Source organism: Thunnus albacares, chromosome 2, assembly GCF_914725855.1.
Source record: "Thunnus albacares chromosome 2, fThuAlb1.1, whole genome shotgun sequence".
NCBI lineage: Eukaryota > Metazoa > Chordata > Actinopteri > Scombriformes > Scombridae > Thunnus > Thunnus albacares.
In genome coordinates, this window is record NC_058107.1 from 37,979,224 (window position 1) to 37,991,799 (window position 12,576).

The window sequence follows — 12,576 nt, forward strand, 5'->3', positions numbered from 1 at the left end:
ACAGTGTGAACAAAACTACTTTATTTTTCACAAAAAAAACATTTATTAAAATGAAAATATATATCAGAGACAAAACAAACACACCTTTTCTAAATCAAAGCTTCACACAGAAACATCCTGATGCTGTTTCAGTAGAAATCAGTCACAACAAATAAAAATATAAAAGTAAAGAGACAGAAACAGGCAAAACCAGGAGACTAGTAGGAATTTATTTATTATACAGAAATCCATAATATGTTTTTTCAAAAATAAATTGTATTAGTTGCTCTATTTTGACAGTTGTAACTAAATTTGTAGTTTCAACTCAAAAAACTTTAACAAACAGAAAATTTACAAATACACAAATTTTGTGTCTAATAGATAAATATATATATACTGTATATTTTTACTAAACTGTAATTAATCACATTGAGACATGCTCTTGTTGAAGAATCTTTCAGCCTTGTTTCTCTGTTTGGTCACAACATTCACACCTTCAACCATAAAACCCAGTTTATCCAAATGTCTCTAAAACAAAAACATTAAAAAAGAATCATCACCGTCACCGCAGAGACCATAGAGAAATCAAAATAAGTTGAATAAATCAGCCTGGACTTGTATCATCCTGAGCGTTTTCTCAAATACCTGATCGAAGAGGAATATTTATAAAATATTAAATTATTAAATGTTTAATACATAACCGTTTGTGAACGTCAGTGTCTGAGCTGGTGACACAATATTCAAATGTTAGAAATCTAATTTTGGAATGAGAGAAGTCAATTTTGAAAAGCAAAAATTTATTTGACATCAACTCAAAGAATTAAAAGAAAAAGCAGGAATTCAATAAATAAATTATTTACTGTGATCATCAGTCTTTCAAACATGCATTTATCATTCATTCAAACATAGCTTAATGTACGGAAGCTCATTCCTGCCAGGAAAAAAAAAAAAAAAAGAAATATTAGGAATGACGAAAACATGGCGTAGATTTGGGTATGGATGATAGGGAAATATCACTACCAATGATTTTACTGATCTCAAGCAATCTTGCCCTGTTTTCTGCAAAAAATGGGTTATTATGATAAAGAGTGAGAGAGCAGGATATGGGGGATACTCGACTTGATTATCTGGCAACCCTCAACTCCGCAGCAGCCCCGCAGTAGTAGAGTCAGTGATGAATGAATCTAATGCTTTTAGTATTTACAGTTTAAATGTTCTAAACATGACAGTGTTGAAAATGTGTACAAATGTGGACAAAACTAACGTCATATCTAAATTTCAGGTGTTGTTAGTTAACAGACATGATGTTTAATTAAAGAACGTTATTACTGGAGGTTGAGACTTCAGGTTGTTTTTAAAGAATTACTATTATTATTATTATTATTATTATTATTATTAGGAGAAATGTTTATATAGTTCTGATATCGTAGTGAGAGATTGACCCATAAGTTCAAGAGTTGAATAAAAAATAATACAAGTAGAAGATGTCGAGATGATTGAAAGATATAAATCAACCAACTGAAAGAAGCAAAGAGGTTTGAAGATGTCTGACAGCAGATAATTGATTTAAAGGGGCGGCATATTACCTACAAATCATTTGACATTTATTTTCTTAGTAGTTATTCTGCAAATAAATCATAAGTCAATTTTAAATTTTCATTTTTGTCTCATATTTACCGTACGTCAATAAAATAAAATGTAAAATGTCTAGTTAACATCAGAGAACACCTCTTATTAAATGAATTGTCCCTACCAAAGATGAAACCAAATCTATGCTCTTGGACAAAAATTAAATAAAAAATACTCATGGCATGTCAAAATGATGACATAATTCTTGATTTATTTAAATTAATTCAGTCATTTAATCATTTCAGCTTGCTAAGTCAAAATTTTAACTGATCACATAATTTTGACTTAGAAGCTCATATTTTTTGATGGTGTACCTCATAATTTTGGCTCATGATGAGTATGTTTATTTTTACAATTCCTAACTTTTTCCCGGCAGAACCAGTCTTCCGTACACAGCGACTGGAACATTTCTCTGTACAGTTTTGAATTTCATTCACATTTAAGCTGAAAAACACTGATCTGAAACATAAAACAAATATTCACATCAAACATCGCAGCACTCAAGAGTCAAAGTTAAGAACAGGCTTGTGTTTTCTAAGTGACCTTTTTTGTAGTTTTCTGGCTGTTTTTTGTGTTTCTTGGTGCTGCTTTGAAAAGTGCTATAACATTTTTTTGTAGCATCAACATCTTTCATTCACTCACATAGCGACAGACTTTCAGCTTAACCTTCATCTTCATCCTCCTCCTCACAGCAGGCAGGATATGGAAACCTTTGTGGTGGAGTAGGGGACGGATTCTGTTGTCGGACAAACAAGTTCATCTGGATCATTTACTGCATCATCATTGTACATCGTTTCATTCCCAACAGCACAAACATTTTACCTTTAACTTTTTACCTTTCTAAATGTAAATATTAGTTTGTTTATTAATTAGTTTCCTGCTACAGAAGGAATTAATTTAAGCTGAAAATCAGTATTTCAAAGTCATATAAATGTATTTTCTACATATGGGCTTCTAATACATGAAATTATTTATTTCAATATAAATTTTATTTATTTTTCTGCAGTGATAACACCCTCTACATTATGTTTCTCCATGTTGTGTGAGTGTTTTCTTACAAACTGATGATGTCGGCACTGTAATTTGATTGGTGCAACATCTGTAGAGAGTGCTGCAGTTACAGGGATGCATGTGCCTATGAGTTTTCTCTTATTATAATTATTTTCCATCACCACACAAATAAACATAAACCAAAAAATGAAGCGTGTTCCTGGAGTTTACTGTCCATACTCTAGGACAAATTGGCCCTACTAGAACACTTGCTTTTTAGAAGTTCCACATTTTAATATTTAAAAGTAAGACAACAGTTACTTTTTATCACACAGAAAACAACTTTTTGTTCCTGAGTCTCACCTCTGTCCTTCAGCGTTGCGATGTACGCATGGATGAACTCTTTCTCTCTGCTGTCCTTCTTCACCTCCTCCTCCTTCTGCTCTTTCCACTTCCTCCTCTCGTTCTTCTCTTTCTTCTTCTTCTCCTCTTCTTCCTTCTTCTTCTTCTTCTCTTTACTCGTATCATTGTCATATAATCGGATAAACCTGCCGGGGAACATTAGAGAGAGTTTCTATCTACACTTTACCTGAGATCACCTGAGCTTTGGGTCTTAACTTAAATCCATATACGTCTCTGATCTGTGCTAAATTTATTGACATGATGAGACCGAGAACAGTCTGACAAAACCAACGTTTATGGTGGTGGAAAGTAACTACATACAATTGTGAGGTACTTGTACTTTACTTGAGTAAATAATTGAGTAAAGCAGTAATTTCATGCTGCTTTATACCTCTACTCCATTAGATTTTAGAGATTTAAAAAATTCTTTTTACTTCCCTACATTTATTTGACAGCTATAGTTGTTATTTTTCAGATTTGTTGTAAAACATACATTAATACAACACATTAAACCAGTTGTTCACAACCTTTGACAAAAGGTCTGTGTCTGGTTTGGACAAAAAGAGGTAAAACTCAACAATAAGAAAAATCAAAGATTAGAGAAAAAGTCCAAACACTGAAAACAGATTTGTGTATCAGAACTTTGTTTTTTCTTCTTTCCTCTCCCATTAATCATCTCACCACCCCTCAGATTTATCTGCTGACCCTTTGGAGGGCCCCGACCCCTAGGTTGGGAACCACTGGACTAATCCAGCAGCTACAACAGTAACATGCTGCTCTAACACTGATACATCAAGCTCATAATACTTGTGTGCTTTTACTGCAGTAGGATTTTTACTGCAGGACTTGTAACACTAAACTCTATGAAAAACATAATCGCTCCCCCTTCATTGACTTAAAACACCATTTCTAACATGAATGGATGTTTTAATGTTGTGATACATCATTTTTGTCATAAACCTTCCCTTTAATAGTTTTAGTGTTTTTAGCTGTTTGTCCCTGATGCAACACTCAGTTTCTCAGATTCTGTAAGAGCTCCTGTGACAGTGTAGTTTGCGTACTTGATGTCGGGGCCGCTGCACAGTCTGGTCGGGATGCACCTGAGCTCGTCACCGCTGACAACGACCATCTTGAGTGTGGGGATGTCGCTGAGAGATTGAGGAAGGTACGACAGGTTGTTCTTATGGACGAACAGAGTGACCAAGTTCTCCAATCTGACAGAGAGACACAAATATTTTTAATTTATGTGTACACTTATTGATCTTACTATTGATTTTCAGCATTTTTGTAGAACCTGTAGTGTTCTAATATATCTGACGTGAATATCAGTTCTATTACACTACCTCACTAATCAGTTACCCATCAATGCAGCAGATCAGTCCGATTGGAATCAGATTACAAGTAGAGATGACGTCATCAGTTACCTGTCCATGTCTTGTGGCAGGTCGGTCAGACTGTTGTGGCTCAGGTCCAGCAGCTGCAGGTTGTGCATCCTCAGAGCACAGATGGGGATCGACACAAACTTGTTTTCCGCTATGTCCAGGTGAACCAACTTCTTCAGATCGCAAAGCTGCAGCCAGACAGCACAGTACGACATCATCAACACGGTGACATCATGACAGCAAAAACCAAAACTGACCCCCTACTCTGACAGAATAAACACTGATCAACAAAATGAGGCACATTATAGATTACTGTTAAAATCAGGAGTTGTGTTGAAGGAACAATTGAGTTTTGTTTTTAAGTCATGTTTAATTACCTAAAACTTTTTGAAACTACCAAACTTCTACAAATGAAGAATCAGTCACAAAAAATTAAATCGTCTTGAGTTAATCATTCACTGTCTCTAAAGTTAAAAGTGCCAGGTGACTAAACTAGTTTCTGTTTAGTTTTTATTCATTCATCGTTTCTTTTTCTCCAGTTCACCTCAAAGGGCAGCTCTGACAGGTTGTGGTTTCCTGCGAGTAGGAGTTTCTCTAGATTTTCACAGTTTCCAAGTTCTGGAGGAACTCTGGACAGACGGTTGTAGCTGACGTTCAAATCCCTCAGCCCGGTCAGTTTACCTGCAGGCAGAGGAGACTGTTGTTTCCTTGTTGTGGCACACACGCTGATTGAGGAAACAATGGTAAACTGAAAAAATAAGTTAAATATGTCAGAGGGAGTTAAGATACACTGAATTCCAGCAGCTTAAACCTATCAGGTTTCCTCAGGTAGGCTGAGAATCAAATCTATGTTTTATCCTCACCGATCTCAGGTGGCAGCTCTGAGATGGCATTTTTGGGAATTTCGAGCACAGTGAGTTGGGTGAACAGAGCCGTGTAGTCAGGCAGCTTGCAGATCTTTGTCTCTGTGACGTGCCACTCCTTCAGGTAGGTCATCCATTGCAGCTCCTTGGGGAACTCCTGCAAGAATATTCATTTATTATCATTTATTTTCTTACAGACGAACATTGTGTAAATCTCTGCCAAACAGGCAGTTAACAGAGAGCTGATGAAACATCTCCAGTCATTTTTATCTAGAAGAAAGAGCTATTAGCTGTTAGCTGAACCTGTTAGCTTACCGTCCATTGTTCTCCATTCAGCTGGAAGATAAGCTTGCTCTGATCTGGATCCTTCTGATCCTGTTGGTGTATCTGATCTTTCTGTATCTGCTCTGCCTCTGACAGATCTAACAACAACATAAACAAATACACAACATCATCAGCAAATACAGATACACAACAGCACATCATCAGCAAATACAGATACACAACAATGCATCATCAGCAAATACAGATACACAACAGCACATCATCAGCAAATACAGATACACAACAGCACATCATCAACAAATACAGATACACAACAATGCATCATCAGCAAATACAGATACACAACAGCACATCATCAGCAAATACAGATACACAACAGCACATCATCAACAAATACAGATACACAACAGCACATCATCAGCAAATACATACACACAACAACGAATCATCAGCAAATATAGCAGTATTTACCTGTATATGGCTGTATATGCGTCAGTGTAGATCTCTCCAGGTAATTATGCAGCAGATTCAGTTCACTGGCTTTCAGTTTCTTACAGTAGATACGATACTGCCACTGCTGATCGATCCTATAGACAGACGAACAGACAGGCAGACACGTTAATTGCATGTCTTCAGCATCACATTGATGTCATATCAGATTTCACCTCCAGCTGACTGGAAGTTCCTGTTCATTATCCAAACTCGTGACCTTTCTGCTCCTTGCAAACCAAATGCCAACTTGCTGTCACTGTTCTACCACAACACTGATATTGCGTTATAAATAGTCGTCTATGTTCATATTACTAAAATCAGCCCTGACTCACAGTTTATGACTAACAACACTCAGCTGTGTGTGAGGTTAAAGACGTTCAGTTTTTCTATGCCACAGTGTCAGAGCTGATGCACTGCTGACCGTCTGAGAGGAACTTTTACCAACAGCAAAACAAATGTTTTAGCTGCCCTCTACTCATGTTTGTGTTTTTCTTCTTGTTGTTTTCTTCTCTGTGCAGAAAGATTAATGTGCAGAGTTTGTTTTAAAAGTTTCTCTGAGCTCACCTTAAATCTCAATTTAACACCTGGATGTACCTTCAGGATTTGTGACATCACAACCAGATGGAGCCAATCGTGGACCAGTATGCAACTTACACAAGTGTGATGTGGAAATTCTAAGATTCCAGTGCACAAACACTGAGAATGGACTTCACTATGATGGAGGAAACATCTGGTGTCCAGCAGTTCAACTTGTGAAACTAAAAATATTTCCATATTCATATTCACAATAAAACATCATCAGCAACTACAGATACACAACAATACACCTGTATATTAGTCATATTTTCATATATTCTGGATTTTCCAATGAGGAAGAAGGAGTAGATATAATTTTAAGAATTTTTAACAAGGTAATTGAACTTTTTTGAGGAAAAAACATGCAAATTATTATTGGAAGCAGAGTGTTTTTATATGAATGTCTTAAAACAAGTCTTGGGAGAAGATTTAATATGGGAATTTTGCAAAAATTAAGTTTTTGCCATAAAAAAATTACTAAACTATTTAATATTCATATTACTAGGATAGGTCATTTGTCCTCAAAAGACACTGAATGAACTTTAATTACTTTTGCTGCTCACTGCCAGATGAGACAAGACAGTTTAAGCTTCCCTTTAAGGCAAAAATGAATCACCAGAAAGTTGCCCTTTAAGCTGTGTTGAAATTTTAAAATTGCTGTGGTAAAATTTACAGAGTTGCGACATTTCACTTTGACAGCCGTCAATCAGTGCAGTAGGTTGATGGTGTCATTGTCTTACTTGGCGAGAGCGCTCTGCTCTTTCCTCTCCTGCTCCTTCTTCTGTCTCTGTCTGTATTTCTTCACCCGGACCTCCCAGATCCCTCGGATCAGAGAGAGGTCGTAGACCGGGACGTCCATCTTCCTCTCCAAAACCATCTCTGTTGCTGGAGAGAGGAAGAGGAGGAAGAGGAGGAAGAGGAGGAGGAGGAGGAGGAGTGGATCATCAATAGAAGACCATTTCAACCATTATAACATCTTGTAATCGCAAAACTGTTTATGTCTTAATAACAAGATAACTAATATTCATTGAAACATTTTTATTCATGAAAATAAATCAGACACACAGAGAAACAGAACAACAACAACAACAACAACAACAACAACAGATACATGACTAAACTCCAACCAAACTATGGGGCCTATTAGGCCATTTGATTCAACCAGGCCAGGAGATTTGATCATATACAACAAAACAAAAGGTTAAATGCTCCTTTCAGTACTGTGGATACTCAGTCAGACGTGCCAGAACACTTGATGTCATTCTTGCAAGTCATTATTTAATACAGCTCTATAATAATATACTAATATTGAATAGAAAATAATCACAATCTGCAATAGCACATCATAAAGATAAATAGGCTATAGTATATGCCCTTTTGTCTGCTTTGATGATGGACTTCTTGTCTTCTTTTTATGTTTTCCTGTGGAGGGGTCATCCGCGACGTGTCGCCCAGCTGTTACTCACATTGTCACATGATCGTGAGTGCTGACAGTGAAAATCCATTTCACTGTTGTTTGCACTAATGACTGTTCTCACGTTGCAGCACTTCATTTTAAATAGCCTATTTTTATTTTAGATATTTCATATGGTCTATGTGTGAAGCAGCATAAATCACTGTGAGGGGGATAAATTTGGGATAAAAATAACTCAGCAGAGGCAGGGATATATAGATCAGAGGGGGGGGGGGATCCCCACCATCCCCTCTGGCACCCTGAGGATATTTAACATGAACACAGTGTTTGTATTTGTTAATACGAGCTGTGCTGTCAGTTATTTCCTCCCAGATTTTTAAAAAGCTTATACTTTTTTTTTACTGTATTTTTTGTTGATATTGTCAGAAAGGTGATAATTCTACTTTATGTTTATTATTGAGGTCATAGTGAGTGGTGGTGGTGTACTGGTTTGCCCCCCTTGGGGTGGACAAATTATCAGGATGGACCTTATATAAATCTAATATTAGGACTATAATATTAAGAACATTTCTCAATCATAAACAAAAAGTAGAGTTATCACCTTTCTGACAATGTCAACAAAAACCGAAAATGTATAAGCTTCATAAAAGTAGATTTTATAGCAGAGCTGTTGTGTTGGGTTGCACAAGTGTTCCTAATAAAGTGCTCGCTGAGTGTACATGTAAACATATTGTGTTTGTTGTAAGGTTTAGTTTTTAACTCAGTGTGTATAGCAAAGGACATTTTTACACATTTTGACTGTTAATATCATTAACACTGGAACCTATTTTACGTCCAAATTAACTCATTGATGTGTTAAAATTTGACACAGTTTGTCTTAGTTTTAACATCCTTTCTAAGATTATAATAATGAAAAAGCCAAAGATCAATTAACAAATACACTTTACAATCAATGAAAAGCCGTTATAAATAAACAGGTCAAACAATGAACAGCCACAAAATACCTGAGGAGTTTAAATCGTTATATGTGATGATTCATTGCTGTATCTGACATGAAAAAGCTTCCATACATCCATCCATTTACAAGACGTGAAAAAATATATAAACAAGAAATGAAAAAGCTTCCACAGTAGAGGTGTTCCCCACAATCAAGATCTCAAGTTTATCATTTCAAGTGTCGAGATAATGAGATAATGACATCGTTATCTGAGGATACTAATCAAAACTAATAACAATTGCATGAAAATCACGAAAAAACAGTAAATTTATTAGTTGGTTTCTGTTCGGTTTGTTTGTTTGTCCTGGTTCTGATGGTTGTTCCAGGGTTCATGTGCGAGTGCTTTCATCTGGTTTACATCTAAATTAATATGTATATCGATTGTTAGTCATGTGTAACTGGATGATCTCCACAGTTGTGTTTGCTGAACTGCTCATATGAACTCGAGGTGAATTAACAAGGAGCCAGATCTGCAGACTGGATCTCAGACTTGTCTCTGGTCTCCAGGTGTATTTGGTGTCTGAGCGTCTCTCTGACCTAAATGCAGCAGTGAGACTCATCACTCAGCATGACATTAAAATGACAAACACGACCGCTGCTGGAGGCTGTCGACGTCACTCACGTTCTGACGCGTCTGCCAACATCAGAGCAAAGTTCACGCTCGAAAATATGAAAATGTGTTTGAATGCTAGAAAGCTAGAAAAAAGGGAACATTATTATAGAATATTATCATGAGATATTCTCAGTTTACAGCACGTATGAGTGTTTAGCTCACAGTTATTTTACTCAGAAGACAAACAGGAGGAAACAGGATGCTGGTCAGCACAACAGTAAAATATGAAACCACCACAGCAACTGTTAACGTTTGCTAGAACACCATCAGGGAGCCTGACAACGAGCCCAAACATCCAGACAGAGTCATAAAGAACGATCTTCAGCAACAACAAGAAGAAGAACACAGAGTTTAGTTTGATTTCTTGGGACATAATAATTGTAATGGATTATAAAATTGATCCAAAATGAATAAAACGAAGTTATCACGTCTCATTATTGTAATTTTTACGCAAAGATTTTGTTCAGGTAATATGTATACAAGTACATTTCACTGTAATTACATATATCATTTTTACAGTTGATGGAGGGAGGAACCTGTTTAGCTGCCTGGTCCTGATTCCTCCACCAACCTGCCTCTCATTCTGCCTAATCACCCAGTTTATAGATCAACCTGCCCACTTTCACTGTCCTCTGCCGGTTTATCATGTTGTCCTCTTTCTTTCTTGTATCAGCTCCTCTACTTATATTTATCCTGCTACCTGTGCTTTTGACCTGCCTGCCTGTCTTCCTCCCCGGACCCGTTTGCCTGTTGCCCATCTGTATCCCTGTTTTTGAACATTTATTTATTAAAGCCCCTTTTCATTCAACCTGTCCTGCCCAACCAGCAGCTCCGACATCTCAAGTCAGAAGTATCTTAAAGAGCTGACAGACTGACTCCTGTTCAAAGAGCCTCAACTTCTCTCCAGAAATATCGAGTCAATCATTGTTTTCAATGAGTCATCATGGTCTCAATCTCTAAATTCAGACCCTCTAATAAGTCTGATGTCCTCCAGCAGCTACAACAGCAACATGCTGCTCTAATGATGTCATATATAATAATATATCAGTCAGAGGGACCAAACCACTACTTTTACTGCAATACTTTAACTACATCAAGCTCATAATACTTATGTACTTTTACTGCAGGAGGATTTTTCATGCAAGACATTTACTTGTAATGGAGTATTTTACATTGTAGTAGTACTTTTACTGCAGTAAATGATCTGAATACTTCTTCCACAGCTGGTAAATTGTAATATGTTATGATGTACATATTGACGTGTTAGCATGTTTGATATGACGACAATACTGAAGGATGGAAGAACTCCTATAAATCCTCTCTTACTGTTTATCTGTTGACTGAAACACAAACATCTTCTTGCTGTTTATGAAACAACTTTTTTTTGTAAAGTTAAAGTCATATTTCATGTTCCAGTTTTTCTGTCCCTGTATGTATGATGTCTGATTGTTAACATGCGAATCCAGTCCAACAACAACAAATATCCATATGTGATCTTACCTGAGTGTCTCTGCTAACGTCCTGCTGTCTGTTCACGTTCACCAGCTTGTTTACTGAGACTGGACACTGTGTGTGTGTGTGTGTGTGTGTGTGTGTGTGTGTATGTGTGTGTGTGTGTGTGCGTGTGACACAACATACTATTTTTACCAGCAGAGATCTGATTCCTGCTGTGTGTCACATGACGCCTACTCACAGATGGGAATTTATTTGGATTGATGACATCATTCTTCTTTTTCATGCAAAACTTGATCAGATAATGATGATTGAATAAAAGAGTCTACAGCCACGTTAACACGCTCACTATTATAATATCAACATGCTGATGTTTGGCAGGTGTTAATATGTTACACACTAAGAATCACTGGTTTCAAATTTCACCCAGTTTAGGTAAATAAAGCACCAACACATCATCAGGTTAACTTTAGCACACACAACAAGCTTTAGCTAAAAACTCTCACAAATGTTTTGTTTCTTGTATAAAATGATGTACATATGAATATTCAGAAGATAGTGAATAATTGAATAAGTTTTGTAAACTTCACGTCATGGGATCATTAAAGCATTTAACATAACTTGAACATGATTTTTAGTCTCATTTCTGAATCTCACATCAGCCTGTGTAGTTATTGATATGGGCTGAACACACCGCAATGATTATAATTAATAAAGATTTATTATTTTATGATATTTCTCATGAGTCAACAGCATCAGGGGTCCATTACAAAACCTTTTCTGGGATCTTCGTGCGCTCTGAATGTAAACTAGATGTTCATAAACCATATTTTGTTGAAGTTTGACCATTTTTTCTTTTCCTGCATCAACACCAGCTGAGATAAACATCATCATGTTTTGTGTGCGGTCTCTTCTGTGACCCAACCAGCCCACGAACCACATCTGGAAGTTCAACTTCCCTCCTGTTCCTGCTGCGACTGCAGTGTGAGTCCCGGAGCCGAGCCAACTGTCAATCACGGCTGTCAATCAACGCCCACACATCATACTATTCAAATCTTATTAACAGAGCAATAATTTCCAAAATGACCACCAGCACACTTATAGAGCGTGAATTTAGAGATTGAGACCATAATAATAAAGTTATTAGTAGTAGTAGTAGTAGTAGTATAATGACTCATTGATTTAATATTTCTGAGAGCAGTTGAGGCTTTCTGAATGGGACCCAGTTGGAGCAGCTGGCGACTGTCAGTGGAACTTTAAGATACTTCAGACTGAAGGCGTGGTGGATGCTGATTGGTTCGTCCTCTGATGACCACGAATGTTTGAACCAAATTGAATGATGATCCATCCAGCAGTTGTTGAGACACTTCACTAAAAACAACAACCTCATGGTGGCGCCAGTTTATTCCATTCTAAACTAGTTTGAGATGATCAATCATAAATTAGAGCAATTTACTCTTTATGTATTGTCAGTTGGATATCTATATTGTTTTATCTGTCTT

General features: G+C 36.7%; 2 protein-coding genes across 3 annotated transcripts in view; both read right to left on the reverse strand.

Moving 5' to 3' along the window:
* LOC122968417 (putative leucine-rich repeat-containing protein DDB_G0290503) overlaps positions 1-12,576 on the reverse strand; it is a 635,740-nt gene that overhangs the window by 535,442 nt on the left and 87,722 nt on the right. The window lies entirely within an intron of this gene.
* Positions 397-11,223, reverse strand: lrrc2 (leucine rich repeat containing 2). Of its 2 annotated transcripts, none has more exons than XM_044334279.1 (10): positions 11,123-11,223; positions 7,339-7,483; positions 6,002-6,117; positions 5,561-5,667; positions 5,246-5,402; positions 4,927-5,063; positions 4,425-4,570; positions 4,062-4,214; positions 2,962-3,146; positions 397-2,344 (listed from the first exon to the last, which is right to left on the reverse strand). In XM_044334279.1, the coding sequence occupies exons 2-10, from the start codon at positions 7,473-7,475 to the stop codon at positions 2,295-2,297; spliced, it is 1,188 nt and encodes a 395-aa protein (XP_044190214.1). In that variant the 5' UTR covers positions 7,476-7,483; positions 11,123-11,223; the 3' UTR covers positions 397-2,294. The 2 variants fall into 2 exon arrangements, with proteins under 2 accessions (XP_044190214.1, XP_044190222.1); XM_044334287.1 differs by having other exon boundaries at positions 7,339-7,480; positions 11,123-11,204.

Coding starts and splice junctions, on each gene's coding strand:
- lrrc2 (XM_044334279.1), bottom strand. CDS start 7,475: ATGGTTTTGGAGAGGAAGATGGACGTCCCGGTCTACGACCTCTCTCTG. Junction 5,064..5,245: donor AGAGCTGCCACCTGAGATCG/GTGAGGATAAAA, acceptor CTCTGCCTGCAG/GTAAACTGACCGGGCTGAGG. Junction 4,215..4,424: donor CTGCCACAAGACATGGACAG/GTAACTGATGAC, acceptor TCTCTCTGTCAG/ATTGGAGAACTTGGTCACTC.